Genomic DNA, 27,392 nt, shown 5'->3' with positions numbered 1-27,392 from the left:
GCCTGTTTAGTGTGGATGAAAGAGTATCTCTGAGAAATGAGAGACTTTGGGAATTAAGTCATGACTTAAGATTTGGATGGCATCATATTTGTGTTATGATAAGGTCAAAGTCAATGTGGACTTTAAAAAATTTTTTACCAGACATACTATATTGAGAATCTGGAAGATATATAAACCTAGGTTATACCTGAAGGTACCCTTATGGATCTCAACGCTAGAAGCATTTCATAGAAAAGACGTGATAGGCAGAAAAAGGGTTAACATACCAAGAATTATTAGAGTCCAAGAGGACTAAAGTTAAAACAAGGGACGGTCAGTCTCTCCAATGGTTTTCCTACTTACAACACAGAGATTTAAGTCAGATAAAGAGGATTTTCGGTATAGAAAAAAGGCAGACTTTGAAAACAGTTGTGTACAGATGATGAACATGTCATTGCGAAAATGTACAAATTACTGTTGAAATTTGAAATGCAAGAACAAGTAGTAGTAGTAATAATAATAATTTTATTATTTGTACCCTGCCCATCTGACATGGTAAAATGTATGATTAAATGGGCAAAAGACTGGGCATAATATACAGATGGAACAATGGGAACATACGTGGATTAAAGGGTTAAAATACACATTGTGTTAAGATTTTTATAAAATGATGTACCATGGTATTTAACCCCTGAGACGTTATTTAGGATGTATAAAAATATTCCAAATACTTGCTGGAGGTGTAAAAGGACATTCTATCTTGCTTGGTGGACACGTCAAAACGCTAAAAAATATTGGACACAAATTCATACAGTACAGAGATCTTGAATGTTAACTTCCATCTGAAACCAGAACTCTTTCTGCTTGGACAAACAATGAGAAACGGATTGTGGAACTTCCAATACATGACTATAGCAGCAAGACTTTTATATGCACAAAGATGGAAAGACTCATATTTACCAACAATAGAATGGTTGTTAAAACTATTGGCGGTAGCCAAGATGGCGGAATTGACATGTTCAGAGAAAAGACACTTAACATTTACTAAACATTGGAAACCCCTTATCGCCTTTTTGCGTGAAAATGAACTAATGGCATTTGGGTTTGAAGACTGAAGATAATGTTGGTTTATAGAAAGTGGCTTTGTTAGGCGTAATACTGGAGTGGATGAGTTGAATAATGTTTACAAATTGCCGATAGATGAGGAATTGGAAGTTATTTATTTTCTTTTTTCTCCCATCATTATTTTTATCTCCACTTTTATCTATTTTCCTTTCATTTCTGTTTTTTTGTGCTTTTATCTATATTTTACTTTTGACAAAAAAGATCTGAGTTTCTGTATACCTTTTTCTAAATTCCAATAAAATCTATTTTAAAATAAAGTCAACACTTTAAAAACGCATATCAGGCAATTGAATTTTGTATCCCACCCTTCCCATAGGGATTTTTAGCTGATAGTCTTAAGAAAATATGGCTTTCAAATACTGAAATTCTGTACCGAGTTTCTGAATGTGGGCTTGAATCTGCACATTGATTATAAAGTATACCTCAGTCAAACTACTTGCAGTGCCAACCTCATGTCACTGCTTGTGAAATTCAACACATGGCTTTAGGCTTCATTCCTGTGTACTCTTACCTGAGAGTAAGCACCATTGAACATAGTGGGGCTTACTTCTGAGTAAAGAGGCATAGATTACAGCATTACACACATATTAGTGGTATCATATATTTCCTGGGATACCATCAATGGATTCAATTGATGAATGGGAAGGTAGAAGAGAGTTGTAATTTAGGAGAATAATTTGATGAAGTCAACTTCATCTATAAAAGATAAATTATGACGAAACCTAACATTGCACACTTTTGTGGAAGTTCTCATTCAATAAAATTTAGTCTTGTTGGCCTTCAGACTTAATACCTCACAAAACTGAGTGTGCCCTTAAGTAGTATATAGAATTGCAGATTTTCCTGCCAGAAAGGTATACCACATTGACACAAGTTTGTGAGTAGATAGGTAAAGGCAGTGCTTTTTTTTCTAGAAAAATAGGTGCCGGTACTCATCATGAAGTTATTAACAACAAATAAGAGGTGCCGGTACTGCGTACCCTTGCGTAGCCCCTGAAAAAAATACCAGCTAAAGGTATTTTCACATGACACAAATGCATCTTTGACCCCTTTCCATGTTATTTGTATACACAAAAAGGTTTTTAAATTAAATCAGTATTTTAAAACATTTGTGTATTATATTTGCATAACAGAATTGTGGAATGCAAATGGTTATTTAAGTGCCTCACATGAAAATGGTCTAAGGCTGCAAACCTCTCTACACTGAATCCCAGTGAGGCTCACTTCTGAGCAAACATGCAAGAGCCTCCGGGCTGCCAGTCAGGAAGCCACTTGAACTCCAGTCAACATTCCAAGTGAGAAACACAGGCTCAAAGGATTCATTGTAGTACAGCTATATACTAATAAGTCACTGATTTGAATCTGTTCAACAAAAAGATGACAGCATGAGGCTGCTCTGCTGGACTTGAACAAAAGGGCCCATTTCTCTGCTTTGTCAACTTCATGTAGCTTTATTAACAATGCAACTGCATATGTATTTTTACATCACTCTTTGGCTTAGAACATGGTTATGGTGTGTTTAACAAGGCTAACTGTTGGCTAACATTAAAAAAATCCTCTTCCCAGTTTGCCTATTTTATTTATCAACACACCAAAATCCATTATTTGGACTTCAAATGTAAAAGTGCAAAAAAAAATACTCAGTTGCTTGTCTGCCTCCAAAGACAATCCACTTCAGGTGCCAGGACTCCAGTTTCCCAGGAGTCAAACCCATTGCCAGCAATGGTAGCACAAAGAAGGGCCAACACAACATCAACTGAAAGTGCATTTCTTGGATAACCAAAATGCAACAGTGGACAAGCCATAATCTGAAAGCATGTGCCACAGGAGTAGATCAGAATCCTAAATTCAGTTCAAAATAGCATTCAGGAGTGCATCTGTTAGCATACAAAGTCTGTTGTGAATTCTTGGGGGTACTGGAGAGAATCATCAAAGCGAAATCGTTTGGAGACTGTACTGCTGTCTTCTGGAATATTCTCTTTATCCTCTCGCTCACTGCACATTCCATTACACATGCACTTATTAGTATTTCTTTCTTCTGTGCACTTATTCATATGATCATGTGTTGGAGAAGAACTGGGGCTTTCTTCAGGGCTGTACAACAAGAAGAAATCTCTTTGCTGAAGCCAGGAGTGAGACAGACAGGCCTCTGCTGTTGGTCGCTCTCTTCAAAATAAAAATCAAAAGATATACATTTAAGACATGGAGGTCATTTGAAAGCAACAGCTTAGCCAGTGAAAGAAGGGTTAAATACTACCTGATGTTGGAATAGCCTTACTGCCTTCAAACAAATCTATATCCCTAATCAACTAGATTTGGCAGAGATCCACAGGGAGGAAGAGATGGGCAAGCTCATCTTCCCCACACAGCATACACTTCTTAACTTGACCTCTTGTAACTCCTCTCACTGACCCCACCAATTCTCATCACAAGGAAAGACAAAATCTTTTTGGTTTAAGTGTCTATAGCTTGCTCTTCCTCTATTTGCCATCAATATGTATTTCAAGCAGTGGGAAGGTGGCTGTACGGTGCAGGCAAAGAATGGACGGAAAAGACAAAGGAAGGCAAAATGAAAAGGTTTCCTTCCTCAATCTGCCTTCCCTTTCTTATACCACTGATACTATTCTGTGCACATAAACACACAAACTAACAAGGATTATGGCTGCAACATAATAGGGAGTCAGCCAACTAACACAACTCTTCACTGCTTGGAGAAATTGTAGAAGCACAATTCATTTTCGTGAAAGGCTTTGCAGCATGCTGAAATGGCTACAGCTGTTCAATTCCATACCTTAAAAGCAGGAGGGGGAACCACCGGCCTGTGGGCCCAATTATGCTCAGCAGGGTTATTTGGCCCACAAGCCATGTCCACCTGCTCCACACCTGACATCCTGATTGTTCCCTAGAAAGAGATGTTCGCATTTGTCACTTTTAAAATTTAGTGCCAAATGCAAACCACACTGGGATTGGTTCCATTTGGGAGCCCCCAGATGCTGCAAAAATTAGATTTTGCAGTCAGAAATCACTTGATTGGCATAAATGGAATTAAAGCTGGCCTGCAAAAGAAGAAATGAAAGTGGGAGCACACTTATGGTGCACTCCTGATTCTTTCCTTCAAAGTTGGGTCATGATGGAGAGGTGGAAAGCCTTGGCCACCTCTGAAAGTGCCCCACAAGGAACAGATCCTGTTCCGCATCCTGCACTAGAGAAAGCCCTGGTCCACCATCTCAGAGGGTTATATAGAAAGTATTAACAAACACAGAGGGTTGTACCTAATGTTAGTCATGCTCAAAACAGACCCATTGGAATTAATGGACATGACTAATTTAGGTCCATTAATTTTAATGCGCCTGCTCCAAGTAGAATTTAGCTGGATACAACCCAGAGTCAAATACTGCTAGTTGCTCTTTGGCATTATAAAGCCAAGCACATAGGGAAGTATTTCTGATGGAAAATACACAAAGATTCACCCCAAATCTAGACCCATAAGAATTTCTGTGCCACTGCAGTGTGTCAGGTTATACAATGCAGTTCTTACAAAAGAGGAAGAGAACTCAAGAGTAAATAAAATGATTTTTAATTTGAAATTAAGCTTGTGATACACAGACATGCAAAAAATAGCCTTTTCATATGACTAAGCCCCTTGCCACTATATTTATATTTCAGCAAGACAGAGATTCCGCTTAAGTTTTCTTCCTCTGCCCTGCTCCAAATCATCTACTTACTCAGGATTTTTAACAAGTAGCATTTGAATGAAGTCTCTGGCCAATGGTGAAATTGAAGCAAATGTTTCTTCTGAATAATCCACATTTACTTGAGAAATATTGAGGTACGTTTCTTGTTTGTCGGCTCCCACAAAAGGAGATTCGTGTGTAAGCAGCATATAAGAGATCACACCCAAACTCCTGAAATTAGAGAAGTTATGTATTTAATATTGAAATGTTTGTTTGTAATTACACATACCAAGCCAGATTTTTCTTTTTAACTTTTCAGTTATCTATCTCTATCTAGATCTATAAATCAAAATTTGTAGAAAGTCATTACAGGTAAACTAGAGGCATTCATATAATCAGCTTAGTTTCATGACACAGAACAAGTGTACTTCTTACACACTGAACTGTTCCATTTTCAACACAGAAGGGCAGAAGGCAAAGTATTTGCCTATTTTTACAACTATACTTGTCACCAACATATCAATCAAAATATTTAACAACAGGACACTGGCAAGCAACCTGCTTGTTATCAAAATATAAGCAGAAAGATTCTCTCCACAAGGACTCTACAAATCCTGGCAGGCATACATTGTGCTAATGCCACAATCCAATTCTCAGGAGACCCAAATGGAGACAACCTCATAAACGTTTCATTGCACTTCTTGCACTATGATAGATATCAAATGGATGATACTCTCTCAGTGAGAAGACTTTACCTTTCAGCACAGTGTTTAGGGCATGCCATACAAATGAACTGGGCACTTATATTTGCTTAGAGCTCCAATATGAACATCCAAAACTCTAGATCAGGCTGCACATTTAATGGATCAACAGATTTTCAGTTTAACAAAAAAGGAAGCCAGTGGGCACAGGGTTAAGAATTCAGAAGTTTGCCTAACAGTAACAGTGGTAATGAGATAATCAGAAACTGAAATAAAAACAGCAAACATTGGCAAAGAGATTCTATTTCTGGTACATGCTGGAAAGCAGTGAAAGCAAAGACGAACACCACCACAGGATATGTTTAAAAAAGAAACAAACAAAATCTAATTACTTCCTTAGCTTATGAAGCCAAGGCTGGTAGTCCATCAAATCATAAATGGTGCTTGGTCATCTAAGGTCAACAATATATAAGCAATAAAAGGTTATAAGACCCTTTCCACTGAAGCCTTATACATTCTGAAAATAAAGGTGTAACAGGAAACCTTGTCTGATCCCAGGTTTGCTATTAATCACTTGTTCCTTTTCATATTCACCTCAACTAACAGCCAATTTACTTTTTGGGCTGTTAGTTGTAGAATTCTGAAAAAGTGCTGTGGCAACAAGTGACAAAATGGCCACCACAGGGCATAGAAAAAGAACGTAAGTGTAATTAAAAACGCATCCTCTTTATTTTTGCATGATTTTTATACAAGATTTTCCCCAGGCCACCGTCAAACTGCAAGTCACATCTGTCTCCATAGCCTTAATTGTAAAAATTGCAGATCCAGGACTCTTCAGTACCACCATGAGTACTATCTGAAGAAGTGTGCGTGCACACAAAAACTCATACCGATAACTTAGTTGGTCTCTAAGGTGCTACTGGAAGGAATTTTTTTATTTTGTTTCGACTGTGGCAGACCAACACGGCTGCCTACCTGTAACTAGAACCATGAGGGGATAACTTGCAAAAATCATAAGGATCCATGCCTTACACTGTAAATGTCAATCAAGCACTTACCAGCACTACCCTGGGACAAAGAAACCCATAGATCTAAGTCACAGATCTTCATGGATTTTACAAGGCATATCCTCAAACCACCATCAGAATGAAAGGGTGTGGTATAAAAGCAGCTGATTATAGGATAAGTTAAATCTACCAAGAGGATTGAGCCTATACAGTAGAATCAGAAATATGCCCTCACCTGGTGCTTATTCCTTCACACAGAATATTAAATACTTGCGGGGGAGAGAAAGGGAAAGCCTGTACCTCACTGTTTTTTGGGTGCTCTATCCCCTTCCATAGGGCGTTTGGATAAAGAATTCCAGAAGAGATTTCCATCCCCTTCCTATAGGAGCATCAGGGGTGGGGAGCCAGGTGGCCCCGCTCCTAGGTGCTGGCTGCTGGACAGGAATGCCCCTATCCTTTGGCCATCGTCTCAAAAAGAAGCCAAATGTCCTTGCTCCACCACCACTACATGCTGCTTCTTTTTCACACACTTCTCACCTTTCTATTCATCACAAATATATCCACTATAGACTGCTGCCTCCTCTTGCATTAAGACGGGAAGGGGGTTCAACCAGATGGATGGGAGGCATATTTCAAAGTTTGTGCAGAGGCAGAGGGCAGGGAGAAAGGCCCTGGCATTGGGGCTCATGAGCACCATATGGAAACCCCCGCTTTAGGTCACCATGACTATAACTTGTTCCCTATAGTCACAAATAACAAATGAATGGCCAACAAAGGCATTACAGTGGTACCTTGGGTTACATACGCTTCAGGTTACATACGCTTCAGGTTACAGACTCCGCTAACCCAAAAATAGTGCTTCAGGTTAAGAACTTTGCTTCAGGATGAGAACAGAAATCGTGCTTTGGCGGCGCGGCAGCAGCAGGAGGCCCCATTAGCTTCAGGTTAAGAACAGTTTCAGGTTAAGAACAGTTTCAGGTTAAGAACGGACCTACGGAACGAATTACGTACTTAACCCGAGGTACCACTGTATGTGAAAAGCAGTTTCCAGAAATTTAAACTGAAATGATATAGTAGCTAATGTATAAGAACTAGATAGTCTTTACAGTTGTTTTAACTTCAAAAGAAGTGATCTTACCATATATCTGTTGCTGGAGTAATAGGTTCATAATTTAAGACTTCTGGTGCTGGACAAAGGGGAAAGGAAGAGTACCATGAAGTACAGCAATTGTGTTCTAGTATACTCATGACAATTATCTGAATTTGGGCATCATTTTAAAATTATAGGTTTGTATGACTGACAAAAGAGAGAGCTTCCTCTTCAACATCTACGGAATGGTCCACACAGTCCTTGCTGGTGTATTTAGTTCTAGATGCAGAGCAATGCAGGAGTGAACCGGCACAATCAAGCCATCCTTCTGTTGAAGTTGCTACAAGGTACATACACTAATCTCAAAGTAACCCATTTACATTCCGGAGACCAGTATACATTTATTTCTTTAAAGTTATACTTTTCAACTTGAGACAATTCATGTTTCCTAACCAGTGACCGGGAGAAAACTGAAGAGGAAATTTCCTCTACGGCTTATATGTAGAACAACAATGACTCCATTATTTTTACTAGTCCTGTGTCAGGGACTGATTACCCAATACCAGTTTTATTTTATTTTTATTCGTAAGGATATTCATAAACCACTACCTCATAAAAAAATGTAAAGGCTGGCATTCAATAAAATCATTAAAACATTGTAAAATCATGAATCAAATTAATTCTCTAAAAACTTTTTCAGCAGGTGATAAAATATCAAAATTGCAGGTACCTCTCTAATGTTGAGTAGTTCTACCATATGTGAAAATACATAGAAGCATTCAAAGAGCATGTGTGCACAGTGACATACCTTGATACTCGGGAGTCCCAACAATTTCTCGTAGTTCAATGCAATTGCCAATCTTCCGAGACATGCCAAAATCAACAATTTTTATATCGCCAAGGGGACATACACTACTCAATAAAATATTCTGGGGCTACAACAAAGAAACAAAAAATGTTCAGTGCATGCATAATTCACCACAAATTAAGGATATAAATTTAAGATTAATTCATAGTTTTAAACTACTCTAATCCTACTGAAATTGGCATATCACCAATTTAGGAGGCCAGTAGTTTCTTACCAAAAAATCAAAGCATTTTTATAAAAGCCAATTTGAAATGTTAAGGAGTTATCAAGATACAGTCAATATATTTATGAATTTATATCCTAGAACATCAACAAAAGTGCAGAAAGAAATACATTATAGTTACCTTTAAATCAAGATGGACAATGTTGTTCTGATGCAGATGACAAATGCCCTCAAGTATTTGTCGTATAAGTCTAACAATATCTGTTTCATCTATTGCTTCTTCTAGGTCAGGGAGACATAAATTAAAGATTTCTCCTCCAGCAGCACTAAAAAAATATAAACAAACACACTCAGTTTTAAGCGTCTTACTCTCTAAATGACCTCATCACAGAGGTCAGTATCAGTCGGAAAGTAAACTCCAGTTCTACTGCCTTGTTGTTTCAAAGAGTTTGGTACAGGTTCATATTTAATTGGACTGAAATGACAATTGTAGAGATGGAGGGGAAAGTAAAATCCTCAAGCTTGGGATTTTCTGTTGCTCCAACATGAACTTTTGTAGGGATAGTCAAAAAGAAGCAGTGAGGATGTGATGTAGAAGGCAAAATCATTTGCAAGCTTCATATTTGTGAAGTCAGTGAAATGGCATCTATTTCCAGAACACCAGCAGATACCAGAAAACAAAGAAAAAGGTTTTAGTGGAAACTTAAATCTCAGCACAGCATGTTACTGACAGCAAAGGAAATGGATATTTTTTTCTAAAGTATCCAAGAAGTCTTTTAAACCAACTAGAAAAACAATCAACAATCCTGAAAACCTTCTATGTTGCTCAACATTAAGACAGCTTTGTTTTCTGTGAACTTTCTAGGAACAGCCCCTTAAGAGGGACTCAAAACACTTTGTCCTGGACTACTTTTCACCTAAGTTTCTAAAAAAAGTAGTTTTCAACTACTATATAATACTTGTTCACCACAACCTTTCAAGAAATGCTAAAAATGTAGCTCTTGCCTTTTTTTTTTCTGGAATGCATTTGATTTTGGCACTCCAGTTACATACCTTCCCTGAAGCAATCATATTAAGTTATATTTCTCTCTCTCTCTCTCTCTCTCTCTCTCTCTCTCTCACACACACACACACACACACAGAGAGAGAGAGAGAGAGAGAGAGAGAGAGAGAGACAGACAGACAGACAGACAGACAGACAGACTTTTGGAAGCAAGATGAAAACAAAAGCAAGATGAAAACAAAATGTATGCCCGAAACACAGCCGCTGCTCTGGCATGTCTTCCACTGCAACCCACGATCCCCTTGTGTGAACACACACACACACACACACACACACACACACACTGTTTGCTTTTGTCATTTCTTAATCCAACTGTAGCTCCCTGCGCTGGAGCAAGTAATCACATGCACTCAAACATTGGAGAGGATGCCTTTCCACACACGCCTGCTCACCCACACTAGCAACCTCCTCTTGTAAATTTGGTATCAAATTATACTTCAAGCAAGCTTGAGCACAAAGCATAATTTTGGTTTCTTCTGTGACTGTTACTTGACCAATCCATATAAGAGGATAGACAACAGTTCACCTCCATTTACACAGCTCTCGTCATGGTCAAAGAACAGCAATGATGAGGCTGCTCTTGCATGGATACAACTCCAACAGCTGAAGGCTGTCTCTTCACCACCATCACTCATTGTATACAGGCATAAAGTACCCTCCATGTCACCAGCTGTTCCATTTTAAAACAGTAATATATTTGCAGAAGCCTCTACACCAAAAGAACGATTTCTTTTTCTTTTTTTGTTGGATTGATGGGCCTATTTTCAAAAACACCAGCAACACAAGCTATTAGCGGCCCAAATTCTTCTTCCACATCTATTTCTCATCCTGATCAAAATAAACTATTACCAGATTATAACTTCTATGCAAGAAAACGTGCTAGGGTAAATCAAGAGGAGAGTTCTGCTGCACAGGAGTTTCTCCTTATCCCAATGGACTTTGGAAGGATGCCTCAAAGCTTCATCAAGTTGCCCTGTACATAGTAATCTAGGATAACAACATTTCAGATGACTACAACTACAAGTTTTACAGTGGTCTACTAGGACAGCAAGGTTTCTATGTAACTCAAAGAAGTTAAGCTGCATATCCTGAAGTTGCTGTTGGTCCTTATGAACATGCATCCATATTCAGCAGCCACTGGCCTATCTAGCAACAGCGATTCAGGAATGTTGCCTTCCTCTGTGGCAGAAAGCAACTCAGCAAATGTCCACTGACACTATCTAGCACTCTCGATATCTAAGCTGTCATCTCTTTCAGATGGTGTCCTTTTTCAGTTGAAGCACCTCTCACAATAAATCTTCTACAGCCTCACTGGCAAATTAGATATAATCCCAGCATTTACACAAAAGCATCTATTATATTTCACAAAGGTTATGCTTTTTTAAAATTAATGTTTGGTTTAAAAAATAGCAACAGCACACAAGGACAAGACACTAAAAGTTTTAGCTACCATGAAACTATAGTTACAACAGATTTATCTCAAACAAATCTGACACAGAGTTAATGCTGAACTTATTAAGGGCTGGAAAAATTGGAAATTACACTTAAGTGGAAATGTTGAGAAGTGCCAACGCTGAACAGTTGAATAACAAGAATGCAACATTGTCAGAGAACTGGTCAAGCTGACATTAATAAGAAGTGCAAAGATGACAGTTACCTTGATAATAAAAAAACCCTGGTTCTTTGGAACACTGAGGACAGCAACTTGCAACTCTCATTTTGAAACTTGTTGAAGCTGATATTTCATAACATTCCATATATATATATATATATATTCAGTTTTTAAAAGAATATTTTAACAATACAAATCCAATGTTACAATAAACATGAATATTTTGACTCCCCCCGCCCCTTTTGCGGTTTCTTATATTGTTTTTATTTTTAATACTGCATTTTCTTCATAGTTGTGACTAACTTAAGTGCACCAATTACAATGAGTCCACTCTGAGTATGCCTCAGTTGGAAAGAACCCAGAGATCTGCCATGCCTACAACAGAAAGCACAATATAGAAGGTCAATGATAATAGTGCCACTGATAGAAGGTTCATTTTAACAAAGGATTAAGATCCAAAACCTAGAAGAGCCAAACACAACAGAAAGTACACTGTATGTATTCTCTAATGTTACCTTTCTGGTTATGTTTGGTAAACTTATGCAAACAATGACAAAATCAATACATCTATTATCAAACATACTGGCACAAAGCATACTTACTATTCCAATACCAGAATGATTTCATTTGTTGTTTCATAGACTTCATGGAGATTTACCACACGGGGACTCAGCTTTGTTAATTCTAGAACAGCAATTTCATGTAGGATCTCTGCTTTGCAGTCTTGGCCTCTTCTTCTCTTCTTCAGAAACTTAGCTGCATATTCCTGGCCTGTAGATTTTGCAATACATTTTCTCACCACAGCAAATTTTCCTCTGTAAAAGGACAAAAGTATTTGTGAAGTATCAGAGCTGCCGAACAGACACAAGAATATGGAAATATTTTAAAAGTAATGTCAACATCACAGCTTTAGATTACTGCAAACAAGAATGTGTGTATTTTTTGCAGTCATGGTTTTTGCAGTCTTCTCATTATCTAGACCTACTGAAGACTTGAAAAGCAAAAATAGAGCTCTGGGCAAAGTTTTCTGCAATCCAGAGATAAGGCTTCAGTGGCTGGAGCATCTCCTGACCTTACTTCTACTATAGCTACAATTATCTGTACCCTGATTTCTCATGCAACACTGCATTTCCTTTATCCTGCTTCACTCCAAACCTTTGCAAACTTGAATCCCAGCAGCAGACCATTATTATGTAAGAAAAGTTCCTCTTGTACACTATTCTGAGTGTGAGGAAGAAGGGCCAACTCTTTTTAAGGCCACAAATCTGTATGAAGTCAGGATGCCTGATGTAAATGGAATTTAAGCAGCCTTACTACATGCACATTTGCAGCCTTCAACCTGCAAGATAAATATACTTGGATACCCAGTACTAATTAGGAGATCACTACATTACAGGGTTTTTAAATCAAATATTCTTAGTTAAGAACTTAAGACAAAACTTGCACTAAAAATGTATTAAGATGCTTACAACTCCCATTTTAAAGATTGAAAATACTCTGCAAATGCAATTTACCAGGTACAGGTGACGCTCATCTTATGCAGGGGTTATATTTCAGGGTTAACGCATAAACCAAAATTGTGCATAGTCAAGACACATTTCCCCCTGATACCTTCCCCCTTTCCACCTTCACTTAAATTTTTAGTATTTTTTTGCAAAGAACATAAAGCTGAATGCGCCCAAGTTAAATGTGCATACGTTGTAAGTTACCTGCACATAAAATATACTTCTGTATTTAATATCCTAGGATAAAAGGCCATTTAAAGTGTTGCAAATGCATTTTAAAAAGCTTCACTCCACCACAGTGCTGACAAGTGTATTTAATACACAGTGCAGGTAAGAACATGGTTCTGTTTTTTAAAGATCTCTGAAATGCTTCTTCTTAGAAGAGTTTAAGAGGTTGTTTGGGGTTTTTTTGGCAAGAACTCCTTCAGAAACTGGTTTCAGGTTTTTAAAAGGATATTTTAAAACACATTTTGCTTAAACATATGCTCAGATTTTCAATTTCAGGGGATAATGTCTCCTCTTAACAAAGTGTAAAGCTTTAACCTTAAGGTGCCACAGTACTGCGACAACACACCGGCTATGCTGCTGAACTGAGTTGGGACCAAATCAAGTACTTTGAATTTGAGAGAAGTTACTACATTCCTGGCTTTCAAAGGGTGGGTTGTGACGTGACTAGGTATAAGGTAGACTGCATCACTTTTTAAAAAGTGTTCTTTTTTTTCTTTCCTTCTAATAGAGAAGAAGAGGAAGTGCAGAGAAAAAACACAGCTCACATTTTGAAGGTGGAGAAGATCTAAAATGTCTGCTGCTGGGCACTCATAGCCAATGTAAAGGTTTTGAAAGAGTTGTGTGTGAATGAGAACATTTAACATCAGGAATAACTGGACAGATAAACTGAGGCACAGGGAAATTAAAGAGCTAGTCAAATTAAAACAATGTGTTCATGGTAAAACAAAGTACAGCCTAAAGCCTCCACACAAAAGCCCATTCTCAATTGCTAGCAAGAAACAAGTCATGTAAATCTCATCTCTTACCAACTGTTTAACTTTAGAACCAAAAATGTATGTTGGTAAGATTGTGTTTTTAGAAGAAAACCACATACTGCTTAAAAATGAAGCTGACCTTTTAGGAAGTAAAGAAAAATGTGTTCCCTTGGCCAAGTTAGGAATGCCTGAAAACCAGGATTATGATTTTAGTGTTAATGTTTACATGAGTGCCCAGAAATACAATAAGTGAAAAGTTTAATATAAAACGAATAACAGAATCAGGTCTTTAAAGTGCTTGAAGTTACAGAAGTAAAACATGTGTACTGGATATGCCTAAAATGCTTTTTATTCTAAAGTAAAATTTTCACAACTTATCTTCAACCATTATTCCAGGCACGTGAACATCATTTTTTTATTTACAGGTAGATAGCTGTGTTGGTCTGCCGTAGTTGAAACAAAATAAATAAATAAAATAAATAAATACCTTCCAGTATCACTTTAGAGACCAACTAAGTTAGTTATTGGTCTCTCAGGTGCTATTGGAAGGATTTTTTTATTTTTTATTTTATTTTGTTTCAATCATTTTTTATGACATCACATAAAAATATACTTTGAAAATGTCCCTGTTCTGAGCCCTTTCTTATTAACAACTTATTTATTCAAGGGCTTGTAAGCAACTTCAGGAAAATGTCCAGATTTGGAGGCCAGTGACTAAGAACACTACAAGCTTTCACTAACTGTAAATATGGGGATGAATATCAAGCAGCTATTTTTTAAAAAAAAGACTCAGAGGTAGGCAGCTTTAAGTGTGCATTTTCATTTGGAAATTCTGCAGCTACTAGAAACAAAATATTTAAGAGTCTAAAATATGTTACTATCATGGTGGGGGGACGAAGGAGTGAATCATAACTTCTTTCAAGGCTCTTCAAAGAAAGATTCATCTAAGATCTTTAGAGATTAGTTAACACTCATCTGCCTACACTTAAAATGATGTGCAACTCTTACAACCTGGCAGAAAGCTGTTTTGCTTCCTTTAAAAAAAGAAATCGAGCAATTCCCATAGGACCCCCAGTATAAAGCAGTTAAGGAAATAATTTATCTAGTAATTAATAATGAAATACAACAAGACAACAGGGTGCCTCATTCCTAAATTAGCATTTGAACTCTCCAATGAAATGCAAACATTAAAAACTGACCTGCAAGACACATATACAGTATTAGAAATTTCACCTGTAATTTCAAGGTGTTTTGACAACTTTCCTACAAATGAAACTGCATTGCTGAAAGTGAGTCAGCCAAATTCTGTAACACAATAAAGCCTGAATATACATCAAGCAGTTATTATTGCCTCACCCAGCATGATGCAAACTTACTATGAGGAAGCTGACTAGCATTCTACAAAAGGAGGAATTACTTCAGTTTCATGAGAACAACAAAATGTTTATCTTTCTTCAGGTGCTTTTTAGAGAACTGCCACACATTTGACCAAAAGACTGATCTTGGTATCTGGAGACTCAAAGCTTTCAACTCTTTTCATAACTGTTCAAAAGGTATGCGCTAATCACTTTTCTGCCTCGTGTATCCTCTCTTTGTGGCCTGTCACCCTTTAATCTAATGCCCATCCACCAAAGCCTTGCCCTCATCTGTATCCTATTCCTCCACTCTTTAGGCATGACAAAGACTATACATAACAGAAACACAAACTTGTTTTAAAACCAATCAATTTGAGCTTCCAGCTACATGCATATGGAAGATGCACACATCTGAGTGCCACAGCTGAGAGCATACATACATGATGCGCGGACATCTTACACATGAAACTGCACTATAGGAAAATCAAGAAATGGAAGGACTATGGAGGAAGATTAACAAATTTTAGTTTGGCTCACTAACAGTGATGTGGGGTTTCTGGAAATTTTTGATTTTATTTTCAGTTTTACCAGAAACGTTTCTGAGGCACATGCACACTGGCAAAAAAGTGAGTAGATGGAGGCCACAGCCATGAGGGAAGTTGGAGAAATCTGACAATAAAGGAAAAGAAGGCAAAAATTGTTGCAGTTTGCATATTCATCTGTAGTCAGGAATGGAAATCAGTCAAACATGATTAGCATTCATTGAAATTGTTGTTGTTTCTTGAAGTCCGTAAATGATATGTAGTTAATTACGAGGGGTTTTTTTCATTGTTCTGATGTTTCCTTTGCATTGAAATGAATATAAGTTACATAAATAGTTATGTAAGTTACATTAACTTATGTTGAAAAGTGGACAGTGAAACAAATAATGTATTTGGTAGGACTGAACTGCAGTGGAACAGAAAGAGTGCTGATTGCGACAAACACAGGTCAGAGTGGAAATTGCTGCCTTACATTCCTAGATTGAAGCCACTATTTGCTCAATAACAAAGTCAAATCATTAACACTAAGCAATTATACAATATATGTTCCAAATGTGAGCACAAGACATACAATGAATTGGATCCAAAAGCTGCTAAAGTAGAACTGCCCCCTACTCCCAACTCTCCACCCCTAAAAGCCTTTCCAGAAGGTCAAAGACCCTTCTCAGCAGTATTGGCTATGGCACAGATGGCATAATCAAAGATCAGACAAAGGAACCTTGTGTGAATAGAGAAGAACTTTCAAGAGATGCAGGGAAATAGTTCTAGTCACAAAGCTTCAAATCCAACCCAATAATACACCAAAAAAAAATAAAAAATTCAAGAACAGAAAATATTCCAATGAAGAGAACAAAGCCATGAGCTTATATTCAAAGATAATGAATTAGTGACTCAATTAAAACTGTGAAATTCATCCCACCCATATTTCCTCATTCTTATTGCCACTCTGCTTGACCAGGCTCATTAAAATTTCCTATCGCCTAAAACCTATTGCCAGTTTTCATCTTGCCTCAGAGAACTACCCCATATCTAGTGCCTGAATGATGTTTCAAAATCAGCCAGATCAACAACCTTCCTGTTTCTTCACAAAAGTTGAACTGCAAATATATTGATAACTTTGTTCCATGAACAACTGGAACATTCATGAGCATTCAGTAACATCACCCCAACTTAGCCACTCAGTGTTAGAAGATTAACTGCCACAACTACTTACATTTTCTCCACACAAACTCTTAAGACAATTAAGCTCAAGTACTTCAATTTTCAAAATTTTACTTCTTGAAATTAAAGTTTGCCTCACTAAGCACTGGATTGGACTCTCTAATTTTGCTCCAACCACCTTTCATATTAAAAATGCTACAGGGAAAGAACACACTGTTTCAGTAATGTCATAGTTCACAAGTATTAAAGCTCAAACAAGCTACTAATGTCCATTAACTGGTCAGCAAAGACAAAAAGAATACATTTGGAGTATGTCTTGAAATGGGAAGGTGAATCAAGAGTTTTAAGAACTTTAGCACACACAATTCTAGAGCCTCTGCAATGGCTGCCATCTATTTTAGATGACATTTACTTCAAAGCTGTCAAGTTATTTCTCCCAAAGAGAATTACTCTCCCAATAAGCAAAGAGAATCTTATGCGCTCAATATTTTTGTGTAGAAGAATCTGTAGAATTATTTGCAGTGTTAGAAATTCAGATATAAAAGTTAACCGCCAAATCACACCTTTAACCTAGGTTGTGGTTGCCACAATGGAATGTCTAGGCGCCATTTCTTTCAATGGTATGATGATTTCATTTCATTTCTATAGCACTTTATATTTTAAAGAACAAAATTCAAAGCAGTTTACTACACATTAAAACGTCAAATCAAACAATCCAGAATAAAACAAATTCAAGCTTCAAAGAAAATATTTCCGTTCCTTCTCTAAGTGACATTTTGCTTTTCCCAGTTGCCAGTCTGGCATCCAGAGTTCTCCACGTGGTCGCAACTGGGCCCGCATCAGTCGCAAAATGTGCCTGGCGCCTAGCTAATTTCTAACACTGTATTCCTGCAATACTAATTTCATTTTCTCCAACCTCTTTCTTTCCCACTTTGCCTGGCAATAAGGAAAGACAGAAAATCGTGTAATGTGGGAGCACAATTGCACTTGTGTTACTTTTTTTTTTTAGTTCCAGTTTTAAAATGATTTGGGCATCCTTTCAGAAAGAAAAATCAAGTAGTAGTAGTTTTAAAGTCTAGAACAGTAGCCCACCAATACTGATAGTTATCAATTGCCCCACTACCTTCCCCAACAGCCACCCTTTAACAAACAAAGAAGTCCTAAAAGTCAGGAGTGGCTAATTTCTTACTTCATGAAGGCTTTGGGGACACTTGGAAGTTGCTATCATCTCTCCTTCTGCTTCCAAAAGTTGGCAACACCAAACACAAAATGAGGGGCTGATCCCTCCCCATTTTTTACACATGACGAAAAACCTGAAAGGTTCTGACTTTTCCCACACAGAATGAAGTGTTTTTCCCCACCTTCAAATTCTCTGCAATTCATGGATATCTTATGAGTCTCTCATGTTATGAAACCAGAGACAAGTGGTCCGTAGAAACATATTTATGGTCATGACTGTCCACCAGAGAAAAATTTGTGGCCATGTGGCTCCATATCAGGAGACAAGTTTCTTAGGTGTAATCCTGATACTGGCTTTAACATTCACTTCCCTTGCTTCATACTGAAGCATTCCATGAACTGCTCTTCCACCAGGCCCCTGCGTGCAGGCTATTAGCAAAACAGATGTAGAGCTTTACAAAAGAATGGGTCACTGACACTTCAATTTCAGGTACAGGAGGTATTGGAAAGTGAATGTTCTGGTTGCAAGCCAGCACGGCAGTGGTTTGCTCTGGATTAGGGCAAGATAGGAGAGAAAACTAGACTTCAAAAGTTGCTCTATACCTTATACTGAAAAACTTAAGGTTAATGAATCAAATTATTAAAGTTTGTATTTGTATTATCGCAGATCAGTCTTGGACACAAAGTAAAATCCAAAAAACATAATAGTTTCTTACCTTCCCAACTCTTTGGATTCAACTTCATAGAAACTGTAAAAATTATCCATTTTTATTTGTGTCTGAAGAGATGTAGACAACAAGCCTGGAGGACTTTTGCTCTCCGACTTCCTCCTGGACATAGTTAATGCATGAGGTTTCTCCAACACTCGTTACTGATTTCCACCTGTCAAAACAACATTTATTTAAATACAAGTGTCACACGGTCCAAGTAAACTACCAGTTCTCATTCTCTTGGCTTGCTAAAAAAAACTTTTAGCAGTTTTGATGTCCAAAAATAAACCTTTATGGTTGTATCCAATTTTGTCATGCTCAGAGTAGACCCACTGAAATCAAAGGACATTACTAATTGAATTCCACTGGTTTCAATGGGTCTACTCTGATTTAGTTGGCTACCTTTTGGGAAACATGCAATGATGTCCACCTGCTTGTACGACAGAAAACTGGGCAATGGAACTTCTTTCCTCTCTTACCTATTCCACGCTCCCCCCACACCCGCAGCTCTGCTCCAGAGTGTATGTCAGATTTGGGGTACACAGGAACTAAGAGGGGAAAGTAAAACAAGTGAAAGAATTGTGCTAGGTTTGATCTTACCCTTTCTTTCTTTCTCTCTCTCTGTGTGTGGTTACATATTTATTACACAGAATTCAAATATTTTTAGATCCTATCATGCAACATGTAAACAGTATGACATTCAAGTGCTAAAATTATTAATTTCCACTAAAACACACTACATGATGTATCCAACACCAACGGCTTAAAAACAAAGCAGATGATCCAGGATGTGGCGAAGGCACAGCAATATAGAACAAAATGAAGGGGAAACGTAAGTATAATTTTAATGCTATATTGTTTCCTAAAACGAATAATATGATAAATGGGTTACAATAGTAACTGGGCAACTGAAAAGTTGTAATTAATTTTGCAGAAGAATACACGTCAGAAATATATAGATATCTAATGCATAGCTGTTTCTATGATTCACGTTAAAATCAATGTTAACCATTTTCAGTGCATTCACTTCAGTGCCTCTCATTTCCAATAAAAGTATTTCCAAATAAATCTATTAATTTGCTTGAATTGAAACACCATTAAGATTGTTTTATTCTTTTTCTTCTAATTAAATATTACACTTAATTAGAGATTGGTTAGCCTTAAGTTAGTTGTCTTAGGTAAATCAGTGGAAAACCTTATTAAGACTAGAATTTTCTTCCTTGCCAAGGAAGAGCCATCATGGCTTTTACAACACCAGGTAGACTACTAACTGGGTGGTTGCTTTTTCAAGAAGCTCCTCATTAAAACACTTCTAAGGAATTGTACTAGTCATGGGATCTTCTTTGGCAATCACTCGTAGCCGAGTAAGATTGTCTTCCATAAACACGGTTTTAACAGTGAGTCCGTAAGTGACTGTGGAGGCCAATTCTGGATCCGCACGTCCTTCCACAGTGGGGACATAGGTTTCCGGGCGGGAGTTGATCATATGAGGGTTTGCCAAACGTGCCTTCCTTTTAGTACATTTCTCCCTTTTGTCCTGAGTTCAAGCATCTTCAAAGTCCATGACACCTTTGGTTAAGGTTGTTCTCCAATTGGAGCACTCGCAGGCCGTAGCTAATAAAGAGATGCCTCTATAGTTTTCGCAATCCGCTCGATCACCATTTTTAAAAAGGCTGATAATTTTGGCATCCCTAAAGTCTGTTAGGACTTCCTCTCTCTCCCATATTTTTTCAATGAGCTTGTGAAATTGTTATGTAAGTTCAAATCCACCCACTTTGATGATTTCGGCAGATATCCCATCAGGTCCGCTGGCTTCGTTGTTTTTCATTTGGTTGACAGCTGTACACAACTCTCCCAGATTTGGAGATACTGCAAGCTCATCTCTAATTTGTTTTTGCAGAGTTTGTGAGAGAACCTCAGCAGCTACAGGGGACTTGCAGTTAAGGAGATGCTAGTAATGTTCTTTCCAGTGCAATCCCATAGTTTCTTTATCTTTTAGAAGTATGGTACCGTCTGTTGAGCGTAGGGGGCATATGCCATGATTTATTGGCCCATAGATGGTCTTTCTGGCTTTAAATAAACTCTGTGCATCATGAGTGTTGGCTAAGTGCTGGATCTCTTGAGCTTTTTTTTTTTATCCAACAGGTGTTCTTTACTTCTCTGATTCTTCTTTGAACCTCAGCCTTAGCGTTGGCATAGGTTTCTTTTTCTTAGTGGCACAGTTTCTATCTCTTTGCCAGGTCTGAAAGGCCTTCCTTTTCTTGTCAATAATGTGTGAGTCATGGGATAAGACAAGATCTTACAATTGATCACTATCTATTTAGGAGATTATAGGCAATAACCAGGGGCGCTATTTCATGCATTCATAAATGATCTACAGTTAAGAGAGAACAGTGTGGTTCCTGGTATCTGTAAACTGGAGCATTATTTAGGATGGCAATTCCTAGCAGATTGGGAAGAGTTCCAAAAGAATCTCTCAACTATTTAGAGCAGATCACTGCAATTTTGGTTTAAGTGCCCCATCTTTTAAATTAACTTTTCAGGTGTGTATCACATTCAGACCCTGAACTAACTGTAGTCTCATACTCATACACTATCTAAGTAACAGCTTCACGTAGCTTTAGAAGCATCCGTCATACAGAAGTTGAAGCAAATGTTGGTCAAACTCTGTAGAAGACTACTTTTTTCTTTTTCAAAGAAGTTATCAGTAGCTTCGACACAACGTCACCATTACCACATATTTACCACAAACTGTTCCGGAGAAAAGCAGAAGTCTTGCACTGACGTCTTTACTTTATTAGAAAAAAAGCTATGTTTTGACTCATAGCTCGATAGATTCATATCAATCTCATTTCATTGACCTGCCTGAAATTCTTAGGTATATGTGCTTTTATGTGAACTGCAGTCATTCAAGTTGCAACCCATTACAATTAGTAATGAAGTTTTTAGCTAAAGCAGTTTCAGGGGAACAAAAAAGTTAGGCATGGGATGCAAGCCTATTTTAAAAAATATGAACCATACTGAGGACACAATGTAATCAAACAGCTGGTTTAAAAGATTCAACAGCAATTAAAATATTTTTCACACATAGCTTAAGAGCAAGTGATTTTTTTAAAGACAAATGTACTGTGTATGCCATCAAATCATTTGCTGAAGAGGAATTTGGAATTCATGGTTGTCATACTATAGACACAGTTACTTGGAAGTCCTGCTGAACTCAGGACTTCCAGTAAGCATACAAGTCTCATGTCAGGCTACAAGTCTCATGTCTAACATTATGTCCACTGAAACACCCTAACTCATAGAATGCATGGGAACTGGAGATGCATTTTTATAACACTTCAATGATATAATGGAACCCACTGTACCAAACATAAAAGTCCTTCCCTTAAATTCTGTTACTTATTTGAGCACAAATTTAATACACAAAGACTTCTGTGCAGAAAGTCCCATAAATAGCAACTGGTCACAATCTGAAACAATTTACAAACTTTCAAACACTACGACCGGAACCATGCCACAGAAATCAAGCAATTTCCTTTATAGAAGGTCATAATGTGTGATACAGGTATTTCCAATCCTTGGTAATTGGAATCATTTAAATTTTCACAGACTGGAACCCACAAGCTTTAGAAAGCCTCTCATATTAATCAACTATGGCTCTGCTTCATATTCCACCATTAAGGGAGATTAGAACCTTGGATGCTAAGTGCTAGGTCTTTATAGCTATAGCCCCAAAGGAAAGGAATGATACGCTGTTTGGAAAAGTTGGAAGATGCTCATATTATATCTAATTTTTGCCCTGTCTGGTTAATGGTTACGAGCTGAGCTGGGAGTTTGTCTGCAAGGCTTACAGCAGTTGGATGGGTTGTTATTTTTTAATGTTAATAATTTTGTCCTCTAGGGGCTTTCAAGTTAATGCTGCAATCCTAAAATCATTGAACTTGGGATTTACTCCAGAGTAAACTTGCTATTAATAAAAAAAAAAAAAAATTCTTTCCAGTAGCACCTTAAAGACCAACTAAGTTAGTTCTTGGTATGAGCTTTCGTGTGCATGCACACTTCTTCAGATACACACATTGCTATTAATAATTACTACTATTACTATTCTACAGTGTTGTATTGCAGGGTACTTAAATGGTTTGGGGACAAAAGCTAAATTAAGCATACATCACAAATCTATTTTTAAAATTACCATAAGTAACTAGAAATAACCAGTTCATAAAACCATCACAATGACAATGCTCTTTGCAATCAGGCACCCACACCTGTGCCAGCTCCAGGTTCTGAGACACCCTTGGGCATGGGTAGGCAAACTAAGGCCCAGGGGCTGGATCCGCCCAATTGCCTTCTAAATCCGGCCTGCGGACGGTCCAGGAATCAGCGTGTTTTTACATGAGTAGAATGTGTCCTTTTATTTAAAATGCATCTCTGGGTTATTTGTGGGGCATAGGAATTTGTTCATATTTTTTCCCCAAAATATAGTCCGGCCTCCCACAAGGTCTGAGGGACAGTGAAAAAGTTTGCTGACCCCTGCCCTTGGGCAAGATGATTTCAGTGGGTCAACTTTCTCCTCACGCTCCAATTACTTACCCGTTCCCTCTGCACTCAATCTATACAACTACTAAATGGGAGATGACCAAGCAAGTGAAAGATGCTGCTCCATCACCTTGCTCTAGTCACTGCTTGCATGTTCAGAGAGGACAGGTGAACAGGCAGTGAGTGACAACAAAGAGCTAAAGAGTCAGGAGGCACTAATAGCTGAAGTGGACCCCCTGCAAGGGTATGAACCTCAGTGATTACTCTGATTAGGTGCTGCAATTGTTAATAGATTTTCTTTTTCATATAAGGTTTCTTTTATAATATTGTTTTTAGGGTTTAATCTTAAGTGTTTTCAGCAATATTCTGCTTATTACGCATTGTTTACAGGATGGGGGGGGTGTCCCTATAAGTACACCTTATATACATTTTAGGAGATATCAGAAATTGCACATTGCAGAAGGTTTCCGGTTCAACAAATCTGCGCACACTCAGTGAGCTGCTGCTCCTACACCATATGTGCACGTTTCTTCCACAGTTACTTAGTCATCTCCCAAACTACATGAATTTGCCCTAAGCTATTATTATGCCCACTCCACATCTGAAAATAGAATTCCATAAGTGAAAATGGACTGTGTGAAGAAGTAGTTCATGGCACTGACCATGCACCTTAAACAACTGGACGCTCCAAAAATATAAAAAAGCAAAAGGCATCCGTGTAAGGGGTGAGAGGGAAGTATGAAAAAAGATCTGAAAGATGGCAGCCTGAAGATATAGACCTGCAAGGGGTCAGGCAAGGATGCCAGCCACCACCTTAGAGCCCCATCATCAAACAAAATACTAGCTGTATAAACTGAAATGGCTGCGCACACACAATCCACAACTTTATCAACCCTTTTTTCCCTGGACACACTACACACACTACTCCAAAAATTCCTGCTCCCGAATGTCTGACACAAACTTATGATTGTGACAGCCAAATTGCCATTATTATTATTATTAATAATAATAATAAGGGAATCCATTTGCACAATCTGTGTTTCCCCACATTCAAGGCTTGGCTTTTAAACCACTAGTCACCTTTTCCTTTTTATTAAGGTGCCCGAAAAGCACCACTGGTGTATCTAAGAGTGAGACATCCTTGAGCCTCTCTTGCAATCTTGAGCTGCAGTTTGCCGGTAATGTGTGTGATCTCTCTCTATACACACACACAAACACATATAAACACACACATATAGGATCAACTCCTAGGGCCAAGGTCTCTTGGGTCTCCTACAATAAAATATCTGAGCGGGGCAGGGAGCCACCAAGGTTGATGGGCATTCCCGTTTGAATAGCATGTGTGCCACTTCTTGTGATTATGTGGGGCAGGGCTTACCTGCCCCCCCAATATTTTATTCAAGTTGGCACCACAGCACAAAAACACATTTCTATAAACACAAACCAAACAACACCCCAATGCACATATAAATATATGCAAAAGCACACATTTATATAAACACACACACACACAAAAACCCCAATAAACAAATACATGCACGCACGCACACACACACACACACAGAGGACCAACTCCTAGGGGCCAAGGTCGCCTAGAATAAAATATTTAAGGGGGGCTGGGAGCCACCAAGGTTGATGGGCACTGCCATTAGAATAGCGTGCGTGTGCTACTTCTTGTGATTGATTGATTGATTGATTGATTGATTAAATAAATATTTTATTTAAGTTGGCACCACTGCACACACACACACATTTATATAAACACACACGAACAAAAACCCCAATAAACAAATATATGCACACAAATATATACACATACACTCACACACACACACACACACACACACACACACATACATATACAAGCAGACACAAATCTGCACACACACTCACTCAAGAGAAAGCTGGGGAAAGGATGTCATGAGGCGAGCGAGAGAAGCAGAAGCGACCGGGTGGCGGCGGCGAGAGGGAAGCTCATCCAGGCGCCCCACCGTCGCCGCCGGCGGGGACGGCGTGACCCACAAGAAGCGCCAGCCTCAGCAGAGCCGCCATCGCCACAGGCAGGCGATGGGGATGGGGGGGGAGCGGACTTTGGGGAGGGGGCGCTGCTGCCGAGGCCGCCAGGGGGCGCTTTCCCTCCTCATTGTCGGCCGTGCTTTTCCCTCAGCAGCAACGCCGCCCCCCTCTTTTCCGTGAGGTGGGGGAGGAAGAATCCTCCCCGGCCTATAACACTATTAATAAGAATAACAATAATAATAAATATTCTCAGGGCACACTCACCCTTTTTCCTTCCTCAGGGCTTCGTTTCCCGAGCCCAGACGGTTCGCCTTCTCTGCCTGTCTCGCCCGCCGCCGTCTCACGCTCCTTTTTATTTCCTCCCCCCTCAAACACACACACACGCCCGCTTCGTCCCTGTTTCCAACGCAGGACAGCAGCACCTCAAGGGACAGACCAGCCTCCCCTGACGCGGCTCTTTTCTTGCCGCCGCCGCTCGGTGCCAGCGGCCCCCCCAGCGCGCTCGTGCCCGGCCCCGCACTCGCGCTCGCTCGCCGCACAGTTGGCGTTTGAAAAGCGCAAAGCCGGTTTGTGCGGCGGTTACAGCGCCGGCTGGCTCGCGCCCCGCCCCGCCGCCTCCTCGCCCCGCCCCGCTCTTCGCCTCTCAGCCAATCCGCGCTGCGCGGTCGGCCATAGCGGGAGGGGGAAGAGGGGGGGGGAGGAAACAAACAAGGCTCTCGTCTTCAACCGACGTTTCCCATCCGCCTCCCGCCCCCCAATCAGCATTTACCATTCCGATAGGCTTCCTCGTTGGTGAGTGGCGGGAGCCCAGCCAATCGGCTCGAAAAAAAGGTTGGAAGGCGGGGAAGACGCGCGACTGAACCTGTCAAGGAACGGAAGTGACAAGGGGCGGAGCTAAAAAGGGAAGCGAAGAAACCCTGCTGGAAGAATCTGGGGCAACAGGGCGGCGGTGGCGTCCCGAGACACAGGAGTTAAGGTTGTCGGGATTTAATTTCGAAAATAAGGGGCACCTGGGCTTAAGATCTGCTCTGATGCAACGGTCGCTTAGCACAGAGGGTGGTTTTGCACTTTGTGCATGCTCAGAGGCACTCATTTCTCCAACTTGCCTTTTGCCATTTTTTTATAAGTGCAGGTGCAAAGTCCAGGAGTGGTAGGTACACCCTGGTGAACAAGGAAAGAGAGAAATGACAGCTACACAGGGCCAAAGGCTTGAACCTCTGATGCAGCCTTGAATAAACGAACCACAGTACTAGGTAAAGGTAACGGGACCCCTGACCATTAGGTCCAGTCGTGGCCGACTCTGGGGTTGCGATGCTCATCTCGCTTTACTGGCCGTGGGAGCCAGCGTACAGCTTCCGGGTCATGTGGCCAGCATGACTAAGCCGCTTCTGGCGAACCAGAGCAGCACACGGAAACACCGTTTACCTTCCTGCCGGAGCGGCACCTATTTATCTACTTGCACTTTGACGTGCTTTCGAACTGCTAGGTTGGCAGGAGCTGGGACCGAGCAACGGGAGCTCACCCCGTTGTGGGGATTCGAACCGCCGACCTTCTGATCAGCAGGTCCTAGGCTCTGTGGTTTAATCTATGGCGCCACCCGTGTCCCCACAGTACTACCATGGGGCAATTCCCTGCTGCCGTAAACTGCAGTTCCTGCCTATTAGCATACCACACACAGCATAAGCGTTGGTCAGAAAAGGTGTCGCCTGACAGGAAAGTTGACAATTGTTCATCCCTTTAATTAAGGACTTGGCACAGCAAGATCCATGACCCAGCAAAGCAAAGCAAACACACAATAGGAGGTGACGTATCCAAAGCAGGGAAGAGAGTTGTAAAGATTCTGCTGCTGGCCTGCTTACTAATTCAGTTCCATTCAACCGGTGTTTACTGAATTCAGCTGGCATTGAAGCCCGCAAGCAGCTTGGAACCCAAAAACCTGAAGGATCATCTCCCTATTTGAGCCTGCCCAGCTCCTCTACTTCCTGCCCCATTGTATCTCTTCAAAATCCCGACTTCTTTGTGCCAGAGCACCTTCCTGTTTATTGGGCCTCGGTCTCACAGGTCTTCCACTTGTGGTCTGCTGGCAAAGGAACGACTCCTGCCTTCACAACTGGCCTCAT

General features: G+C 39.6%; 1 protein-coding gene across 1 annotated transcript; it reads right to left on the bottom strand.

Annotated features, from left to right (window-relative positions):
- Positions 1-484: 484 nt before the first annotated feature.
- On the bottom strand, positions 485-25,816 carry STK17B (serine/threonine kinase 17b). Its single transcript, XM_053360471.1, has 8 exons — positions 25,537-25,816; positions 18,724-18,889; positions 11,885-12,097; positions 8,789-8,933; positions 8,385-8,511; positions 7,625-7,673; positions 4,830-5,009; positions 485-3,270 (listed from the first exon to the last, which is right to left on the bottom strand). The coding sequence occupies exons 2-8, from the start codon at positions 18,843-18,845 to the stop codon at positions 2,985-2,987; spliced, it is 1,122 nt and encodes a 373-aa protein (XP_053216446.1). The 5' UTR covers positions 18,846-18,889; positions 25,537-25,816; the 3' UTR covers positions 485-2,984.
- Between the last annotated feature and the right edge of the window lie 1,576 nt (positions 25,817-27,392).

This window comes from Podarcis raffonei, chromosome 1, assembly GCF_027172205.1.
Source record: "Podarcis raffonei isolate rPodRaf1 chromosome 1, rPodRaf1.pri, whole genome shotgun sequence".
Taxonomy (NCBI): domain Eukaryota; kingdom Metazoa; phylum Chordata; class Lepidosauria; order Squamata; family Lacertidae; genus Podarcis; species Podarcis raffonei.
This window is presented reverse-complemented; position numbering and strand designations above follow the sequence as displayed.

Coding starts and splice junctions, on each gene's coding strand:
- STK17B (XM_053360471.1), bottom strand. CDS start 18,845: ATGTCCAGGAGGAAGTCGGAGAGCAAAAGTCCTCCAGGCTTGTTGTCT. Junction 12,098..18,723: donor GAATCCAAAGAGTTGGGAAG/GTAAGAAACTAT, acceptor GTCCTTTTACAG/AGGAAAATTTGCTGTGGTGA. Junction 7,674..8,384: donor TGGGACTCCCGAGTATCAAG/GTATGTCACTGT, acceptor CCCTTTGTCCAG/CACCAGAAGTCTTAAATTAT.